General features: G+C 32.8%; 1 protein-coding gene across 1 annotated transcript; it reads right to left on the bottom strand.

Moving 5' to 3' along the window:
• Nucleotides 1-1,863: 1,863 nt before the first annotated feature.
• Nucleotides 1,864-19,469, bottom strand: Inx2 (innexin 2). Its single transcript, XM_014239450.3, has 2 exons — nucleotides 17,528-19,469; nucleotides 1,864-3,758 (listed from the first exon to the last, which is right to left on the bottom strand). The coding sequence occupies exon 1, from the start codon at nucleotides 18,636-18,638 to the stop codon at nucleotides 17,541-17,543; it is 1,098 nt and encodes a 365-aa protein (XP_014094925.1). The 5' UTR covers nucleotides 18,639-19,469; the 3' UTR covers nucleotides 1,864-3,758; nucleotides 17,528-17,540.
• Nucleotides 19,470-22,630: the final 3,161 nt, after the last annotated feature.

The raw sequence follows: 22,630 nt of genomic DNA on the forward strand, positions 1-22,630 counted from the left end.
ACTTTGTTTGTATTTGTTGTATTTCTAGCGCTTTGCTCGCACCGCTTGCTACTTTTTTAATATTTATTATGAGTTTGTTTTTGTTTTTTTTGACAGTATGAGTGACGGCGCATGCTTGCCGCCGTGAATGTGATATTTGTTTTTGTTTTCTTTTGTCGGGTTTTTGTCTTTATTGGAGATAACGCTCCGAATGCATTAATTTGATGTAATGCGTGCTTGGGCACAAGCGATACAAAAGTAAACAAAATATTTCATTACACAAATCACAAGTCGATTTCAAATATAGCATAAGGGCACGAAATGATGGAAGTAATTTTTTGATTTTGTAAAAGCCTTTCTTATATTTATTAAAAATAAAATTCCGAAAAAACTTTCAACTGTCTGAAAACTCGATTTTTACTACGCTGTTGAATAGCTGACTTCTAAATTTTTATAGAAAAAATAAAGATAAATTGTAATTCTGAATTTCCACCCCGCCTTCCATACAAATTCCAAAAAAATCCTTATGGCTGATTAGTATACGTAGAATAGTTAAAGCATCTCTGAAAACCGAAATTTCGCCCCTAAGTATGTTACATTACCTGTTGCTAGAGCTGATGCTGCAAATCAGCTAAATTAATTGTTGCATGCAATTGTTTACATTCTACCAGGTACCCAGAAGCGAACTGCAATGTGTGACAAGATTATACACCCATATACCATCTAATCAAATTTGACTCGGACTGATCCACTTTAAAAAAACACTCTCTTGTGTGTATTCTCCTTGTTGCTTGTAATTACTAGTGGATTACACACCGTTGTGTGAAAAATCGATCTTCTACGCTGCTGAATAGCTGATGTGATGTAGATCATCCACTCGTTATAAATTCTTATTTTAATTAATCTACTCCACCACTCTTCTCTTAATAAGAAACTTGGGAAGCACCCTACACATTACTAATAGATGTATGCTACAATGGTTAAAAAATCTCTATAAAACCGATTTTTCGGGTCTTTTAACACTCCCTAAAGTATGTTACATTACCCGTTGCGAAGCGCATCCTTCAATCCAAATTGCAGAAAGAAACAGAAACTCTTTTTGTTACATATCGTGGGAATGCTTGTTATACGGAGTTTTTCCAATAGTTCATATTTTAGTCATAGCATTTGAATTCCGCTTTCAGCCACGTTGAAAAAATCGATTTATAGCCAGGCTTTTTCGTTTTTTCGATGCCACAGAAGTGCAAGGTGTCATAGAAATGTTTATGCCCTTAAAATGGGATATTAAGTTTGCCACAATGTTTAACCCCCAGAAGCAAACGTCGCAGATTTATAAAGCATGTTTATATAAATAATCAGCGTGACGAGCTAGTCCGTCCGTTGGCCTGTATGTATGCGATCTAGTCTTTCAGTTCTTGCGATATCGATCTGAAATTTTGTACGCTTTCTTTTGTTTCCAAGAAGCTGCTCATTGGTCAGAACTGCTGATAACGGACCACTATAGCATATAGCTGTCATACAAACTGAGCGATTTAAATAAAGTTCTTATATGCAAAACCTTTTTATTTGACAAAAAATATTTTCGCTCAACTTGGCATAGATTATTCTCCAATACATCGCTATAACCTCCGAACAAATTCTTCAGATCGGACCACTATAGCATATAGCTACCATTCAAACTGACCGATCAAAATCAAGATCTTTTTATAACCATTTAAGCTACAAATGCACCTGTGGAGTGTATTTTATATGCAAACTGCAACCGAAGTTAACATTGTTAGTTTATTTTTAATTCGGTCAAACATCGGCGTCGAAATTTTTTTGAAAATCTTATTTTGACATAAAAATTTTATCTAAACATCAAATAAATAAATAGCACATGCGTTTAGTATTGAAATTCAGTTGTTCTTCTTTATTCAAATGTTCGTCTTTCATAATAATTAACTTAATTATTATCTAAAAATATATGTATATGTGTATATTTAAAATGTATTTATCGTTCTATTAACAAAAAATAGCATATCTCCGAAATTCGCACTTCTCAGCTTGCGCTTGCTATAAAAACAAGGCCAGCTGGTTTGCATGCTACACACATTTTTTGTTATATCGTCGCCTTTATACATTCTTATACATATATATTTACCGTTATTGCTTCTGAGTCTTTATTTTTATATATATTAATTTATATGTATGTCAAATAATTAAAATTACAACTAAAAAAAGTAAAATTTTAAAGTAAATACAAATATATTATTTTTAAAGCGCTTACTGGCTAATTGCGAAAAAAATCATATTTTTCCGTGCTTATGTAATAGAGATTATAAGCTAAAATTCTACTCAAAAAAAAAAAATTAGTTGAATTCGCTTCACTTTCATCATGTTTCGTACATTTTTTATAAAACAAAAAATCAAAAAATTGCGCTAAAATTAAATATGAAACTATTATTTTCTTCTTTAATTAAATTATAAAAAAAAGGTATGCTAAATAAAATCGCTTACATTTACGAAAAAAAAATTACAAAATAAAAAAATTAAATTAATTTAATTTAAAAATATAATTTTCAATAAGCAGTTTTCTTGTTTGTATGTAGTAGAAGCAGTATGCGTTTCGCCGTCAAGTAGTTCGCTGTTATGTTATGTACTTTGCTTAGTAGTTTTAGAATTGTTGTTATGACGATGATTATTATCGTGTATGTGTTTGTGTTTGCAAATGTCTTTATAAGCATTAACTGTTTTTACCCTAACATTCGCGCCGCGTTCAGCAGCCGTTACGAGTAAAACGCTATCAGTATCAATAATATTAAATTTCTTAATCAATGATCACAACTCTTATTTTAATATGTATATAAAAAAAAAATTGAATGCTCATTAAATATTTTCAACTTTTTTTTCTTTTTCCTTTTTTATTTTTATTTTTATTTTCCTTTTTCATTTTCATTTTTGTTTCTTGCAAGTGTATATGAAAATGTATAGTTTCAATGTTTGCTTTTTGTTAAACTAATTTTTACTCTCATTAGCAAAAAAACTAATAGATATGAAAGTCATAAGCTCAACTCACTTTTATATTTTTTTTGATTTAATAATATTTTGTTTTCTGAATTTTAGAGTTAATTTTTTTGTTTTTGTTTTTGTTTTGTAGAATGTTAACTTTGCGCATTTTGATTTCTAGGCATTAATTTTAATGGAGTGTTGTTGTTGCATTTTATTTTTATTTCTTTTCTCGATATTTTGTAGACTTTGCGTTTTTTTGTTGTTTTTCCTCCCAATCTCAGTTATCTTTAGTTATGTATAATTATTTCTTAACCCTTAAAACATTTGTATACATACATACATACTATAGTAGAAATATGTAAAATTCGCGTCTTTTTTTATCGAAATTAATATGTAAAATATTTATTTATTTTATAAATTGTATTAATTTTATTTAGGCATGTCACAGTGCAGCTCTGCACCTACATAAGTTAGTGTGTAGAGCATGCTGTGACATACCGTTATGTGGCTGTTTTGCAAAGGAATCTCATCTCATGTCTGCCTGTGTGTGTATTTGTGTGTACAAATGACTGAGAATTATGTGTGTGTGTGTGTGTGTGGTATCGTGTTTATTGTGTAATCTACTTATTACTTTTATGTGCGTCTTGTATGTTTGTGTGTCGGTTGTTTGCAGCTGTTTGCAGATATGTATGTATGTGGCTTGCATGTATATGCTGCTGGAGGATGTTGAAGCATCTTACGTTTAGTATTCAGTGGCACTCACGTTGCTATTCGCACAAAAGAAGTGGCTGTAATGAGTGAGAAAATAAAAATGTATTAATTAAAATGCAAATCTACTACTAGAACAGTTTTATAATTTAAATAAAAAATATTTTTAAAATTTATGTTCAGTTTAGTATACTTGTAGTTTTAAAGATCTTTTAGTTATATTAATATATATTTTCCATTTAATTTTCTTGTATTAAATTTTTATCAGCAATTTTGTGCAGAATAAAATGCGTTCATTCTTAAATGACAAAGAGTATCTGCAATAATTCTACATGCATTACTTCATTTATTTAGCCAGTCTTTTGCAAGCCATTCATTAACGCCAATTATTTATTATAAATTACCAGTTATTTTTTTAACCAAACAAATATTTTTTTTAACGTTGAGTGACGTAATCGTTGGCATTTATTTTGCTTATATTTTTAACGACAATCAATAAATTGCTTCTATTTGCATATTTGATTATTTAAACTCAAATATTTTACAGTTTGTGGTCGTGCTTGACCTATTGAAAAAAGCCCGTTACGAAATTATCGAAAATTCTCAAAGCTCAATTAGCCAATAAGCGCACTCTCCGATAATAAAATATCTAAAATATACAGACAATTTTTTTGAATTTATTGCTGCGCTTGAAAGTTGTTGACAACAACCAATATTATGTGGCGCCACAAACTCAACTGCAAATTAGAACGTAAATAAAAATGTTTGAAAAAATATACGGGCATACGGGTTACTTATATGAGTTATATAAATTTATATGTACATACCATACATTATTTAATATTATACATATTTTAAATACTGTATATATAGATTATATATATGTACATACCATATATAATATATAAAATATATTTATATTTATTTTAAAAAATGTATGGTATATACATATAGGTATATTGAATATATATCTATACATATATATATAAGTAAATATTGCGGTTCACAATTTTAGAGATCCTTTTTAGTTGTAAAATAATAACATTTCGGCCAGTTATTTTTTTAATTAAATGAAAGTACACACCATTCAGCCAAAACCTAACCTTTCCCAGGCTGCAGAATAACTGAATTCCAAACTTCCACCCATAAAAATATCAGTCTTGAGAATTTAATACAAAAAAAAATCCAACCGCCATTCCTTCCTCCAAACAATGTTTAGGAAACAGCTTACATCTGATTGCCCGGTAGAATTGTTTATTTTGGCTGCAAAACTACATTTTCCGGATTGTCGATGCCTCCAAAGTATAAATTATCATCGGCATCGTGCAAAGTAGCAAATTGAATTTTGTACGCAAATTGCCGACAATCTAACAGGAGCTCAGAAGTAAGCAGCAAGGTAGCACAGTATCTTTTTTTTGCGAAGTTCCTGGATAGAATGACTGCTCCTTTTCATTATACAAGTATTAGCTAAGCGCATATGCAATTGAAATTTTGCCATCAAAGCAGTGAAATTCGAATAGAGACGGGTGAAACTGTAGTAAAATATTTCGTTTATAGTTTTTTATTAAGCCTCGATATAGTAATTCTAATTTTCAATGAAATCTTGTGCAGCCGTCAAAATGATGTGTAAATTCAAAAGTTTGCAATAATATGTTGCAGCTTTTTCGAATCAAATAAGCTAAAGGGTGCAGTGAATGAAAAGGGTCACATCTACAAGTATAGACATTATTAAAAATTGTAAAACAATAATATTTCTCTTGTCTTTTCGGCATTGTAAGCGAAAAATCAAATTTTCTACGCTGCTGCATAGCTGATTTCTAAATTTGTACCATAAATAAAAATACCATAGAGCTCCTCCTTAGGGCTAAACCCACAAAATTATACAAATATGTACTCGCCATTTCTTCCCCATAAAATTCGAGAAAAATCTGGAGAAAAACCATGCTTCTTAATGCTTTATGCTTGCCTGGTAGGATTGTTAAAATTTGGGTACTGAACTTGATTTTCTGGATTTTTCGATGCCCCTGTATTATGCTGAAACTCATCCTACAAATAAGCTTATCTGATTTTTGATTTTAAAGATTATTTACATCCTACCAGAGGTGAGCTGTGAGGTGCCCCAAAAACATCTTATGTTAAATTTCCGGATAAGAAAAAGGGAAGGGATTACATATTATATTTAAAATTTTCGGTAATCGCATGGGCTATTCACCAGATTTGAAATTCAGCCTTCAGTAGCCCAGTAAAAATAATATTTCGTTAAGAGAGAATTCGAATTTTGAAAAATGGGTAGATGGTAGACGACCAAATCTTGTGCAAAATTAGGAAGTTTTCAGTGCTCTATTGTGTTCGTTCTACGTGAAATTTTTTGTTTCTAGTTGAATTCAAAATTTTCACCCAAAGAGTATATGAGCCATCCTTGGCTATAAAACTGCAAATGAAACAAAATATTACTCTTATTATTTCCCTATAAAATCGAAGAAAATCGAACTGCCCAACCTCCGTTCTCTTAATTCAGATTACCTTTTAGGATTATAAAAATTTGGCTGCAAAACTGGATTTTTCTATGCCCTTTCGTCTTAAAAATAAATATATTTTTGTATGCTGATTAGACAAACTAAACACCCTAAAATTAGCAGGAATGTGCCACAAAAACGTTTTTTGTGAAATTTTGGGGTGTTGAACTCGACGAGCGTTCGGTATATCAAATTTTACCTAATCGCCTGGGTTGTAAATCCATATATTCAGATTTGAATTTTATTGATTTGCAGGATACGATTCGCACCGATAATGTAGCATACTTCGGGGGGCATCGAAAAAATGTTTGCAGCCAAATTTTAATAATCGTAACAGGTAATCTGAATTAGGGATTAGAGGTTTGCCAGGATGTTGTGTCTATTTTATAGTTGAGTAAAGTTTTATTTTTTTAATTTACAGCTTTAGCCCCAAGAGGGGGTCATATCTCTATTGGAAAAAATTTTAAATTCAGCAATTTAGGTTAAAATAACGTATCTTAATGTTTACCGCTTCTTTCAGTGCACCCGTTCGATTAAAATGTAGAATACAATAGAGTACTGAATACTTTCTAATTTTGTACAATATTTGACCGTCTGCTCAAGTTCCTAAAGTTAACAATTCGAATTACGCTATTGAGGGTTGACGTCAACCAAATTTATTGTAATGCTTCATCTATCTAATTCAATATTTATGATCATAATTACACCGTTGTTCCTTAACCCAATTTTTACTGGGCTACTGAATGGCTGGATTTCAAATCGGTAGGTCAACAAATGCCCATGCGAGTACGGAAATTTTAAAAATTGAATGTAACCCCTAGCATTTGCTTAATAGGGAGTTGAACAAAAGAAGGTCCTGGTGAAATGTGAATAATCTGCATGCATAACCAGAGTATGCTTACCTGTAGCAAGCGTTTCAGCATAATTCAAGGGCATCGAAAACCTGTAAAATCCAGTTCAGCTGCCAAATGAAGCAAACCTACCAGTCACGCAGAACTAAGGGGCAGGGGTAATCCTCAAATTTTATAAGAAAGGAATTAATAGGCATTTTTTGTCTAATTTTGTATTTTGGCTCTAAGCATGAGCTATTGACAATTTGGAATTCAGCTATTCAGCAGCAGTGATTAGTTTGCTGGCATTTACGAGCTAGGACGACAAACGACAAGCGAAATATTATTTATTCATTATTTTAAATAATGTCTAAGGGTGTGATCGATTTCATACAGTGCACCTTCTCGATTATTTGCTACTTAAAATCTGCAATTTAATACTCAAAACTTTTTCTTTTGACACATATATAATTTAGACGTCTGTACAAGACTTCATTGCTCAAAATTACAATTACGTTATTGAGAAATAATAATAAAAGAAACATTTTGTTACAATTATACCCATCAAATACAATCGTGTTAGTCAAAATTACACGTTGATCACTAAATGGAATTTCCCTGCGACGTGTAAACGCTCAATTTCATTTGAACTATCGAAAGAAGCCCGCCCTACTCATAAGGTCGAACTTTTACCCAAAAAAATCCTGGGACACTTTGTAGCTTGTTGTACTTATTGAGCCATCAAAAAGCCTGAAAATCTAGTTTTGCAGTCAATTTTAATCATTTCACCATGCAGTCAGTAGTAAGCTTTAGGGTGCTTCTTAAGAGTATTTGTTTCTCGACTTTTTTTGGAGAAAAAACTTCGTTTTATTTAGTACTTAAACATTAAGGATGAGTCTAGAAGTATAATTGGTGGAGAATTGGAATTCAGCTATACAGCAACGTAGAAATAGAATTTCTTATGCGAAGGCGTAAACTAACTGTTAAACTAGCCATTTTTGAAGTCTTTCTTTATTCACGTTAATATTTGTTATTTATGGTACATATGCCCTACTCTTCCGTCTAAACGCCGCTGCTGGCCGACATGTCGTATGATTGATTAAATTAAAAACGGAGACGATGACAACGATCATTGCGGCAGAGCGCTGCATGGTGTGACACATTTGTCACTTACGCTCTTACTAATTTTCCGCATGGTTTTGTTTTGGTTTTTGCTTTTGCGATTACAATGAGAGATAAGTGTATATATGCACATCTATATGTATAGCACTAATCAGCGCAAATGTGCGAGCTTTTCGGGGTTTCCATTCATAATTTTCACTTCATTTAATGTATTGCTCCTCTGTTGTTGCAGTTCATTCATTAAGCGGAAGTTACTGACAGATTATACGTACGTTTGTCGGGATCTGTTTTATGGCAAAGTAAACACGTAAACATAAATATATGAATATACATATATGTATAAAATATGTGTAAGCATGTTTGAAAAGTAAATTCAGCGCTTGTGCTTAATTTCTGCGCTGCTTCTAATTAAGCAATATTTAGCAAGAAAAATAAGCACACATGTGTACAACCTAATAAACACAACACGCAACAACGCAAACAGCAACAAAGTTGTAGAATTGTGCAATATATTTATGTCACCACGGCTATGACGCTCATTGAGCTAATTTTGCTGATAATGAATGAAAGGCACGCAAGCGCAGCATTTGGCACAACCATACACACACACACAGCTGCATTCACTTGTGATAAATTAATCTACACTTAGCGCGTGTGATTCATGCAAACAACAGCAAAATGAAAACAAGACATATAAGGGCATATGTACAAGTATATACAAAGTAGTTTATAAATATATGTGTATATAGCGCAGAGCACGGAAAATCTGCCAGAAACGTCCCACTGTTTCATTCAAATATTTCGTGTTTCAAACCCTCAACAAACGATTTGCCCACTGCTCTAAATAAGATTTTGAAACTGCAGCACCGCTATAAATAGCAAATGTTATCAAAATAAAAATTTATTTATTCTAAAACAAATGAGAGAATAGAACTAGAAAACACGTTAACCTCGGTTGCACTAAAACTATAACACCTTTCCCAAATAAAAAATTTTCCATATTAGAAATTAATTTTTATCGTTCAGTTTGTATGGCAGCTCTATGATATAAAGAACCGATACCGGTGGTTTCGACAAATGAGCAGTTTCCTGGGGAGAAATGAGCGTATACAAAATTTCAGATCGATATCTCAAAAACAGAGGGACCAGTTCTTATATATAGACAGACAGGCGGGCATGTCTAAATCAACTCGGGTGAAGCGAAAAAAAGTATTCTAAAAAAAAATTTTTTTTTTGGTTTAAACACTTCACATTTATATAAAAATTACCGAATTTGACTTTTTTGTAAAACTCCAATAATGACCACAAAAAATTTTTTTGAGTTAATAACTTTTAATTGGCCAGAAAGAGGACTCTCCACAGCTTCTGGAACACTTTTTAAAACAAATATTTCTTCGCTCCACCCTAATATATATATTTTTTTTAAAGTTTCCGACATTTCCTTCTGGGTGTTACAAACTTCGTGGCAAACTTAATATACTCTGTTCAGGGTATAAAAAGCACACATTCCCCCCATACTAAGCAGTCGCTCATCACTTTCCGATAATGAAATCGGCGCTTGTAATTAAAAGTGTACGCTTTTTAGCTGATAAACAGCACACAAGATGAGTTCTGGGCTTGAAAAATTACAACAATAAAAACAAAAACTAAATGTGTATTTCCTCATATAAAAATGTTAATAATTTCAGCATTGAATCAAAAGGCGGTTTCTCGCTCTTTATACCGCCAGTCTTTTTTTTTATGAGCATTATAATCAACATTTATTTTTCTGTTGAAAGCAGCCGCCAACGCGCTTAGTGACACACTACTACATGTTAATGAATAAATAAAATATATATACATACATGTATAGATACTAGTTGATTGCCACAGATGCGCAACCAAGCAACTGGCAGTTGAAACTAGTCGTTGACGCCGCCGATCTATAAGTCATTTGGACGGAATTTTGTCAAGTGTTTTGTAATTGAAATTGAAATTGAAATGGAAATGTCACAAAGCCGACGCCGACGCCGACGACGACGACGATGACAATAAAATGATCTCAGCAAATTACTTTTTTCTACATCAGTTAGATTCTTTTCTTCTACACATGTGCTTGGTGTTGTTGCTAGTAGTCTTTGAATATCTAAATATTATATAATGCGTGCAACAACAACATCAATAACGCGCTACAAGTAACCATTTAAGTGATGATAAGATAAAGTAAAGAAACAGTCAATTTTTTCATCACTAATATGCATATGTATCTATGTATGCATATGTATATATACTTTTTATATATATACCTACATACATATTCATTCATATTATTTATACATAAATATGCGAACAAATATAAGCAGACTAGTAGAAGATGTGAGCTTCACACAGAAGTTAATTGAAGTAGTTAGTTATGCTTAAAGCTCTTATCGAAACCGTAATTGTTTGAAGTCTCATGACAATGAATTCTGAAGGCTGGGTGCAAAGTGGCTTAAAGTGCAGTAATAGGAGCAGGAAAATTTACTGAAAATTTAAGTACTTATATACATATATTCACACGATTTTCTTACGAATTCAATTATCTCCTCATTTATCAACTGCATTGCTTATTTGAACCCTACTTCATTATGTGCTTACGCTAATTGTGTCTAACAAACCGCTCCCTGTAAAAAACCGAAAGATATAAAATCCCTCTCTAAAGCTAATATGTATATAAATTTTAAGTAACTTCCTAGACTTTTTTTGTCTTAATTTACGTGTCAAAAATCTGTAAAAATAGTTAAATCCGACGAAAATTCGAAACGCTTTATCGCCGATTTCGGAGCCTTTCTGATATACTTGTATAATTGCACACTAATATGCTAAAAATCGGTACAAAAGAAATAAAAAGTATAAATAATTAAAAAACTTGAAATATTGAATTAATATTGAAAAATTGTTTTTTTGATCGCTCAGTTTGAATGGCAGGTATATTATGCTATAGCGGTACGAACTTCGCGTATATGCAGAGAGACGAAGAGATGGCCATAGCCTCAGCTCGTCATGCTGATTATTTATATATATAATACTTTATAAAGTCTCCAACGTTTACTACTGCACGTTACAAACTTCTTGCCAAATTTAATGTACCGTATTATATATATAGCGGATATAAATATTAGCGTACCGTATTAATGTAGCGCTCTAACTTTCAATTGACTTAAAATCTGAAATTTTAGCGAATATTTCAGAGAAAAAAAACTTGTGTTTTTGTCGTGTCTTGTCGAAATATACCGCAATATATAATATAAGTTACTACCACCAAACGACGCTTAATCAGTACAGCCAGCTGCGGCTATCATCGCAAACAATAAAATGCTTTATAAATATTTAAATTAAAAAAAATATAGTCGGCAAAAAATTTGTAAAAATCAAATACTGATTAAAATCATTTTTTATTGTATTTGTACAGAATTTAGCTTATCGCGACACATTATTGGCTTTTGGTCTTTGGAGTATTAGTTAATATTTGCGAATACACATATACTCGTATGTTTGTATATATGCATACTTTAAATGTTTTAAAAGCATTTCAAAGTCATAAATGTATAGTAACTGATAGGAGAAAAACTAAAGAAATCGAACAAGTGGACGAACTCAACAATTAGCAAACATAGGTATTATACTCGATATTTACATATATAATATTATTTGTAAAAGTATGAATATAAAATAAAATATATGCTTTATAGCTTTATATCACGTTTCTATGAATATAACTATTTTATACCCTGAACAAGTTATGGTTTGCCACGATGTTTGCAATACCCACAAGGACACGTCGAAGACCCTATATAAAATATATACATAAATGATCAGCTGTCTGTATATATAGAAACTAGTCCCTTAGTTTTCAAGCTATCGATCTGAAATTTTACACCTGTCCGTTTCTCAACGAGAAGCTGCTCATTTGTCGAAACGGCCGATATCAGACCACTATAGCATTCAGCTACCATACAAACTGAACAGTCGGAATCAAGTACTTGGGAAACGCTTTTATTTGACAAAGAATCTTCACAAAATTTGTCATTTATTAATATATAAGACACTCATCCAATCTCCGAAGAAATTGTATAGATCGGATGTCTATAGCATATAGCTGCCATACAAATTGAACGTTCGGAATCAAGTTCTTTAAGGAAGCCTTTGTATTTGTGAAAGGCCCATAAATTATGTCATTTTTAACTTCTCTTCATAGCCAATGATATTTGTAAGTTGCTCTACGGAGAACACGTTTACCTCATATTTAAGTATAAGCGAGTTTTTGTTTAAATTCTGTTCACCTCAAAGAATTTCACTAAAAAAGTGGCACGTCATAAAGACGCTTAAAAAATAGATTTTCAGCCTTTCAGCAGCTAAAAATCATGAAATTCATTCAATAAAATAACTAATAACATTTTTAATTTATGTTAGATATTTATAAGAAATTCTAATTTCGAGTTTGAGCTGTAGGCGAGGCAATGAAACACGCGCCTTCGATACGCCTATACTTAAATAGTAACAAAAAGAATATACAAGTGCCACAAGTTTCAGATAATTTGAAAAGAGAAAAAGAATTATCAAATCACGTATACAAAATATTCCTTACAAGAACTTTAATCGGTCACTTAGATATATGCTATAGTAGTCAAATCTGAACAATTTCCATAGCAAATTTTGTGAAAAAATCTTGTCAAATAAAATATTTCCCTTACAACCAAACTTGATTAGTTTGTAAGGCAGCTTTATATATATTGGTCCGATCTAGAAAATTTCCTTGAACAATAACCCATGCCAAAATTCGTGAATATATCGCGTCAAATTAAAAAGTTTTCCATATAAGCACTTGATTCCGATCGTTCAGTTTGCAACTATATGCTATAGTGGTCCGATGTCGATGGTCCCGACAAGGGAGCAGCTTCTTTGAGAGAAAAAAAAGTGTGCAATATTTCAGATTACTATCTGAGACAGTTATATAGACAGACGGCCGGACAGAGATACAGACGAACATCGGCTAAATGAACTCAGCTCGTCACGCTGATCATATATCATATAAATGGTATATTATAGGGTCCTCGACATTTCCGTCTCTTTCTGGGTGTTGCGAACCTAGTATCAAACTTAATATACCCTGTTCGGGGTATAACAAGATATTCTGTCAAGCCTATAAATGAGCTAGTATCTCAAGTAATTTAATAGTACGCAGAAACAATTTTTCAACAAGATAGCAGAAGTATTAGTGACTTGTAGGGTGATAATCTTTGTTTTTTAAATAGCTCTTAACAGACACCTTAAGACTATATTTCAGATGCGGTATTCACCACTCTACACTAGCAACTCATCTAAAGACCGCTGCTCAAAAACTATCTCCAATATTCGAACATCAATATATAAATTCTACAACTCAGTTCATTGAACGGTTGGGGAAAGCAAATTTCAACATTTTATGATGCGAATTTATGGTGAAGAAAACCCAAACGCCTACACAAAACTAAGAATAAATTACCAAAAAACCACTTAAAGAACCTGTTGCCTAAGTCTCTAAAATATGAGCCATATATACTACATAACATATATGTTAGTTCGTAGTAAACAAAGTATTGTATAATAAAAAATGCAAAAACAAAGATTTTTTTTTTAATAAAAAAAAAAATAATAAATTTGGAAAAATTTAAAAAAAAAATAATAATAAAAATTGAAAGACAATAAAAATAAAATAAATATGACAAAAATATAATAAAGAAATTAAAATGAAAATAAATTTAAAAATCTCCAAAAATAAAATAAAATAGAAAAAACTAAAAGAACCTAAAAAACTCTAAAAATTAAATTGGAAAAATTAAAAGAGCCTAAAAATATCCAAAAATAAAATAAAATTATCTACAGTCTCACACCTTCGCATATAAATGACATTTTCACAACGAAGACGAAATATGTAAGCAAGAATTACAAAAAAACTAAAGACCATAAGGCGTCAATGGTGCTGAAGAATTTGGCGCTGCTACGCTGGCTACTTCAACAGACGAATTGGCAGGGCTGCGCAATACAGGTAGCCAAACACTTGATATCCAACGAATTTTGCTTACAAACACATGTAAGTAAGTATATTGCATAGCAAGAATGTCCAAAAAAAACCTGATATATAACTAGAGGAGCATACACGATACATGCATGCATACATACTCGTATAGACAAGACGAAGCTAAGAAGTTGGTTGCTAGTCCGACAGGTTTGCCTTAAAGTAGTTATCTGCATTTACATTTATCTATATGTATATATAACTAACGAGTTAAGACCTGTCTGCTGCGCGTCTTTTCCATTTTTTACGTGTCGAACCCTTTATACACAGTCTTAAGGTGTCTTCATACCCACATACATAAAAGCTGGTAAAATTTGCATAAGAAAATGTTCAAGTTTTTTATTGCCTGCCACTTGCATTATTTATTTATTTATTTATTTCAGTCTTCATATCTCTTTCTACCGTAATAATGTTATGGACTGGAACTTCTTAAAGCCATGAACTTGTTGCTACAAATTTTTCACTCATTTTTTTTTTAATTTTTTCTGGTTTGTGCCATGAGCAGCGAATATACTTGTAAAAAATTTAAACGAGCCTGTAAAACCAGTTTTACTGCGCACACTCACATACATACATGTTCTTATACATATATATGAGTATAGGTATGCATATCTAAAGGTGAAGAGCAGAGCGCACCTCGAATTTCACATGGAAACAGAATATTTCAGCAGTGTCGGGCAGTAGTATGAAGAAGAGGAATAAGAAGACGCCGGCAAAGCAACGAACCAGCAAACCATCGAATCAGTGAAGCACTTCACTTAACTGCTCAAACGAATGCATGGCGAAGACAAAAGACTGTAGCAAACTGTATAATGCATGCACACACATATATATATATATATATATATATTTATTCATACATACATATATATATGTACATGCATTGCAGTTCTGCATATTTAAGTGCCGCCAATAAAGCCAAATTGCTTGGTATAATTTGGACAGAGCGTGAGCAGTAGTTTGAAACTAAAAGTTGCAGTTGCAATAAACCATCACTACTGCCGCGTAGCAAGCTGCTGCTGGTATTTGCAACCGCACACACAAACAAACAGCCAACTATAATATACAAAAGAGCGTGTACTTGTAGCTTGTAGCCCAGCGCATGAGTAAGTCGGTAGGTAATTTTGGATAGGGTTCACTGCGCCAAAACAGCGGCAATACTCAGACCGCCACCATTTCTACGAAGTAACGTCAGCACTATTATGCGCATGCGCGGCAGCGATTATTGCAGCGCATTAGTGCTTGCAAGTTTTGCAATAAACACCAGTATAAGAGGGGTGTGCAACAACAGCAAAAGCAGCTGTCAGCTGAAGAGTTCGCTTTGTTGTCATGTCAAGTCGGTGGTGGCAACGCAGGAAACACGTATATACGTCACCGACGTGAGAGGCCAAAGTGCACAAGCGCTACCACGAAATTGCTGCCTCGTAATTGTTGGAAAATGGAATGAATGCAACGAAAAATGCAAGAAAAGAAAAGACGAAAAGCAAACAATTTCTTATCTGAAAACTCTTCACATACTATACACAAGTTTTTGGTTGAGTGGAGTGAATAAAAAACATTTATAAAAAAAGTTAGATAAAGAAAAATATTTAATAAAAAAAATATTTAATAAAAAAAAATATAAATAAAAAGATAAAAAAAAATGTATAAAAAATGTTAGATAGAAAATAATATTTAATAAAAAAAATGTAAATAAAAAAATATAGAAAAATTTAATAAAAGATAATATAAAAAATAATAGGTAAAGAAATATATAATAAAAACAAATATTCAACCAAATTAATAAAATAAAAAAAAAATTATATACAACAAAAGCACTCGGTTAGACCACTTAACAACAATGGGAGCACCAAAAAACACACTCAATGAAATTACCGATTGCCTTTTGGAGTTGCCCAGCTGTTGTCGACTGGAACGTAGCCGACGCTGCCGCCTTTTGCGTAACACCAGGGGTGACTCTTTTGTCTCTGCAATTATTAGCGTTGGTGTGCGTGAAGCATATCGTGTAGCGTTTGTATTAGTGTCACATAAAATAAATTGCGCTGGTATTATTTACTGCGCTCTCTTGTATATTGAAAATAATTGAGCACATATTTTTTGAGCATTTTCTTTTTTGGAGCTTCGTTGCGGAAATGTTTGCATGTTCGTTGTTTGACCGCGAAATAGATTAGTACTAAAAATACCCACTTGTGGATAAGTAGTATAGCACGGTAACCATATAAAGTAGTGGGTTTTTGGGTTTCCATGCTTATTTTCGAATTAATATTTGGAAATAAATTAGAAGTTATTATATAACGCTTTTAAAAGTTGAACTTGTCATAAAATAGTCAAAATCTATGTAAAAGATAGACATTTGGCTCTAATTTAAAAACTGAAAGTAGTTTTTGAATTTGTGGGTTTCGAAAACACTATAATGTTGGCACCTCAAGCCATATAAGCCTTTACCTTGATATTTTCTCAAGCCAATTGTAATATAGCGATACCTAAATATTTATTTTTAAGAGAGACTGTGTGTCAAAGATATGTATACATGTGTATAAAAATTGCTTATTTATTCAAAAGCCTTTGAATACTGAAATGAAAATCTCGCAAAATATTATTTTTACATAAGAAAATAACACTCTAAATTATATTTTTATAAATCTTATTATAAAACTTATTTTTACATAAGAAAATAACACTCTAAATTATATTTTTATAAATCTTCAAGTTTATATGTAAATACCAATATATGTGCTCACTTACTATTTTCACAAAAATTGCGGCTGGTAAAATTTTTTTCTACCTGGAAATGGTTGTAAAATTTTTAAGTAAAACATTTTCTTTCAGAAAAACAAATAGTTTGGCATAATTTGTAGGGGAAAACAGATATCAGAAACATGGAGATGGGATTTGAACTTACAACTCAACGAATTGCAGTCACTTGAACCATGCATAAAACTACGAACCATCGTGTTGGTTTCAGTAATTTGACGAACGCTAATCATATATGAAGTCAAGTCAGCATACCCGACTAAAAACTACACACTAACGAACTACTCTAAATAGCTGACAAGCCGTCGATTATCAAACCACAATAACAACCTCCAATATACATAAAAATATCCCAACAAATATATAAAAAGTAAAATTATAAAATAATAATAAGTTTGTGAAAATGGCAAATTCATCATAAAAAATAATACTGTTTTATATAAAAGTTTATGAAGTTAAAAAATGCAGAAATGTTGATATAAATATAACAAAATTGTGTTACGCCCCCCCCACAATTTAACCCCCAAATGAGTAGCAGTTCTGTTACATACCCATTTGCGGCCACTAAGCGGCGAATTGTTCTTTGCTGCTCGAATGCTCGCCAATTTCACGCGCCAAATCCGCTATCACCTCCTTATAGATCAATGGATCGATATTTTTGCCCAACTGATACAGCAGGAACCAATCACCGATATTGCATTTAGTTGCCACAGCTTGAACTTCATCGCTATCGGCCAAACGGGAACGGGCACGCAACAACAAATGACGTAGTTTAGGTCCCATAATAACAGCCATACGATAAACCAATGAAATGCCAGATAATATGCTCAAAATGATGAACCAGAACCATAAGAAGACATAGATTTTCTCATTGACAATATTCAGTGGCAACACACAAAGTCCGTCGAACTTTTGCACCGAACCGGATGGACCATATTTGTGGAATGTACATTTAGTGACTTTCGGAAAGACACGCGCCATCGGATCGACACGTTGATCCGGTTCCATTTCGGTGAATTTCAATACATCACTGCCGTATGTAGAGAATTCACCATCCAAAAAGAAGTCCACAAAGAATATTTGTCCAATAACATTGATGAAATTCAATGCCTCACAAACGAAGAAACGGAATGCATAGAAATTGTGACGACTCAAATTGTTAGAGAAATATTCGACCAATATCTTTTTACGATCATTTTTACACTCCTCATTCACAATGGGACTATTCAGATCCATCACCAGCATTTTTAGGCGACCACCTTCCCATGATTTCCACAAATAGCGTGGCACATAGAACATAATGGCCTGGAAGAAGAGCACGAAACATACCCACTGATAGTATTTGTGATATTTCACCTCATCCTCGCCATCAATATGCGAACCGACGCCCGGTTGCACAACATCGCGACCTGTAACGCCGGTCAAACGTTCCGGTACAGTGAATGTAGAGTAAATCCAACAATAGGTATCCATAACACCAAGTGGAATTTCATCGACAATACAATCGATCGGATCACCAATGTATTGACGCGAGGTGACGAGCAGCGAGAAGGCGATCAATATGATCACCGTCGCCTTGTAGTGCATGCGGAAGACATTGTTGTCGATGCAGACTTGATCGATCTTCAGCAGCCCCTTAACGGAGCCGAATACATCAAACATTTTGACGGTTTATTACTTATGTACAACGCAAAGTAAAAAAAAAACGGTGTACCGTTATTTCGGGAATGTTGTTATGTTACGATTAAAAGGCAGTAGTTTGGTAGTAGGCGCTTGCAATGGTAATACTTTCGTTGCAGATTTTTAGTACTCGCTTGTATTGTTTTTTTTTTTTACTTTTCTTTCCACGCAATTTTGCTTTCACGGCGCATTGACGTTACCGTGGCTCGTTGCTCTTTATTATGGCAGTGTCGATCAGCAGTTTGGTGATTTACGGAAATCAATTTCTACGCGCCTAACACACAGCTTTTTTCATTCAGAGTTTCATCATGCATTTGCCCTAAACAAATTGCAAAACATTTTCGCTTTTGCTCAAATTGTCACACAACACAAAATTGTTTACTTCGCGATAAATTGCATGGCTTTGTTTTATCTTGCTTTTTTCGTTTTTTTATTTTTACTTTTTTGATTCTCTTGATTTAACCTCGCTAATTTCCTGACGGCGGGGCAAAGTAGTGACACGCACAGCGTTTTGTTTAGATTATTATATGGAATATTCACTGAATATTATTGAAACTTTATGGCTGTTGTTGATTTACTATAAACATTCGCACACTAGCACTTCATTTGTCGACGTTGTCGGTGGGGGGCCTGTCTGTCTCTGCCTGCCCCTGTTGTTGCTGTTGTGTATTTGATTGGCTTGAGACACTTGGTCCAACCGTTTGGCTGTTCGTTTGAACACACTTTCTGTATGGTGTTTTGTAATTACGCCGTTGCACCGCGGCACAAAGCGTACACTTCGAATAGAAAATTAAAACTGTTTAGTAGATTGCGAGCACCAGCGGACGCTGATAGAAAGGCACGTTGAAAAAGATGTATGGAAAACGTACACATATGGGCGCGCAAGCGGCAGGCAGCATAACGCGTCGTTTCGTGGAGTTTTGAGTTGTTTGCCCGACAATTGAGTGGCTTGTTCGCGGTGCGCTTGTGTTAGTGCGCGCTGTGCTTGCCGGCGCGCTGGTGTGTGTAAAGCCGCCACAGCTGACGGAACTCACTAACACATACGAGCAGACGATTTTAATGCAATTGTGTGCGTGTTTTATGTGTATGTGTGTGTGTGTGTGCTTGTGGTTTGCTACCGTGCTCCGCTGTCGCTCTGCGTTAAGCCCGTTTCGGTGTCAAAGAGCAGGCTGAGCTTAAAGTGCTCAGCACATCAACGAGCTTATAAACATCCGAGTGGCTTACTTATTTGCTCTGCGTGCTCTATCTGATGCTTTATGTATGTATGTGTCAATACACAAATTAAGAATAATTCGACTTAAAAGTTGCTTGCTTCAAAATGTATCTCGCAGTTGCAAACTCGTTTTTATACCAGTTTTTGAGTTGAGTGCATATTAAGAAAGGATTTTTGTGAATGTTGAGCACGTTTTGCCATCCCTGCTTCACTGCTGCATGCTATCTCCCTATATGTATCGGAAGATGCATGCTATCATATTTATATGTATGAATGGATATATAGCAATATTTTAAGCAGTACCTGTGTGGCGAAGGTGTTGCAAGAACAGGATTTATTTGGCCTCACATAAAAATCCATGGTTTGAAAACGACTGTGCTGTCATATGTTTCGGAGAATTATAAAGTCTAATTTTAAGATAATGCTGCCGAATCATAGAAAAGCGAACTAAATTCACTAACGGACTGGTATATTTATTTTTTCACAGATATATCATATAAAAACAGCGAAAATCAAATAAAAATATAAATAAAATTAGTGAAATTACAATTTCGGGTTTTTCTGTTTATAGGATATGACAAAAATTAAATCAACTAAGCAGAAAAATCCCTTTCTGTTACCAAAAAAAAGCATTGATGAAAGGTATATGGTCTTAGATACTTCTTCCTGCTCTCAGATCACAAGATAAAAAAAATTGAGCTCTAGCTCAATAATTTGACTTAGAAAGAGACTTTGACTTGAGTTTAATTATCCCAAGGTTCTGTTAAGCAACAAACTTTTGATTCAGAAGTTGGGAAAATCTGTGAAAATATCCAAACTTCGCGTTATTTCAACAAATCGTTTCAAACCGCCTTTAATTTAAATATTTACATTTTTGATTTTTAATACTATTATACTAAGGACTTAAAAAACTAGTTTGGCGTAAGTAAATCAAATGAATAATAATTCAATAAAAGCGTTATATATTCACTCGCAATTCAGAAAAAACGCGTTTTTTGTGATTTTTTTTTAAGCAGCATTTTATTCAAAAAATAAATAACAAAGAATTTACATTTTCAGAATCTAATGTATTTTAATAATTGCTGATTTATTTCGAAAAACTTTGGCATATTTTGATCCTAAAGCCGATCTTCAGAAGGACCACCAAAAAAGATTTTTAACGATGAGGTAGATTTTTTTGCTCAAAATTATCGCAAATCAAAAAACAAAAAAATGATTAATGTATGTAAATTGATACAGGTAATGATCGGAGGACTAGTCAAAATTTTGATTTTTTATCAAATAGTGGTTTCCAAAAAAACAGTAGTTTTTGTAAAAAATGTGGCTTAAAAATTCAAAATAATTTTCAAAAATCTTATTAATATATATAAAATCGTGTTGTGAGGTTGTGTGAAAATTTCAAGTCGATCATAGCAGTGCTTTCGGTAAAATTTGCCTCAACTCCAATTTCAATCTCTTCTCTCATATCTCTGAATAAATTTCAAATTCTTCGAGAATATATACATACTATATGCATATGTATGCGATTTTTTCAAATTTCGATTTTGATCGATTTTTTTTAATTCAGAGGTGACACATTATATGAGCCAGTTAGAATTTTTTTTGGTTCAAAGCAAATCAAAGCTTAAACCGGTAGAGTCGAGCAAATTATTGAACCATAAATAATTTTTAATATTCAAATTTCTAAACTAGTTCAGTAAAGAATTTTATTTTTAATAATTTTTATGGTTAGAGTTATTATAAAAGAAAAAGTGTATCATTTAGTAAGAGCTAGCTCTTATCAATACTAACACCAGCACTTTCTCACGGTAAAAATTACATCCAAAACATTTAATATTCAATGAAAACAGTGGCAACGCTTGAGAGCCCAACTTGCTTATCTAATTTGTTATATTTATTGTTTCTTCCATCTCACTAGCTACCTTACTGCCATGTCTGATGAAAGAACTCATCTGCAAAGAGTTCCACTGGTTGTAGCTTATCTTTTTGTATACATACACAATTATATATACCACCTATAAGTATATGAGACTGTGTGTAAGCAGGTATTCAAGTGGAAATATCTGTGATGCATTGAGTTGAAAAAATTCCTGGAAGTATGTTGCATGGACAGCAACAACAATGACAACAATATGCTACAGGTATATTCGTACATAATTTGTTCTTCAACATGTGTGTGTGTGGAATTACTTTATCTGCACCACAGTATTGGAATTACAGTTTTGCACATCGATCACTTGGTTCAAATAAAATATAACATGACATACCGTGTTTGCGGTAGTTATTCCTTCGTAACTCAATTTGATATATTAAATGGTAAAAATTGCATTGTTTCCAAATTATAAAGTCTGATTTTTGTTCTTAAAGATTTGTGCTTGTTGTTCTTTTCTTCATTGAGATATTAGATATATATTTTGAATTAAAAAAGCTTTTAAAGTTTTGGAATGTCGATCACTGAAGTCCTATACGTATTGATAGTGGCCTCTCCACACCGCATTAATGTTTCTTAAAAAGTTTCTATATAACTACGTGTATTATGTTAAAAAAAAAAATTCGAACTATAATTAAATTAATAAATTTTTCAGAATTTTAAAAAGGCAGTATGTTTAGTTTTCTAGCATCTGCAACAGCATTTATAGAGCGAAATAAAAAATAAAAGCGCTCCAAATAGTGTAGATCTTCTAAATAGCCAAACACCAAGGTCGATAATTTTTGAAAGTAAAAAATTAAAGTATATAGAATGAAACCCATTGAAATAGGA

This window comes from Bactrocera oleae, chromosome 5 (genome assembly GCF_042242935.1).
Source record: "Bactrocera oleae isolate idBacOlea1 chromosome 5, idBacOlea1, whole genome shotgun sequence".
In the NCBI taxonomy this organism is placed as follows: domain Eukaryota; kingdom Metazoa; phylum Arthropoda; class Insecta; order Diptera; family Tephritidae; genus Bactrocera; species Bactrocera oleae.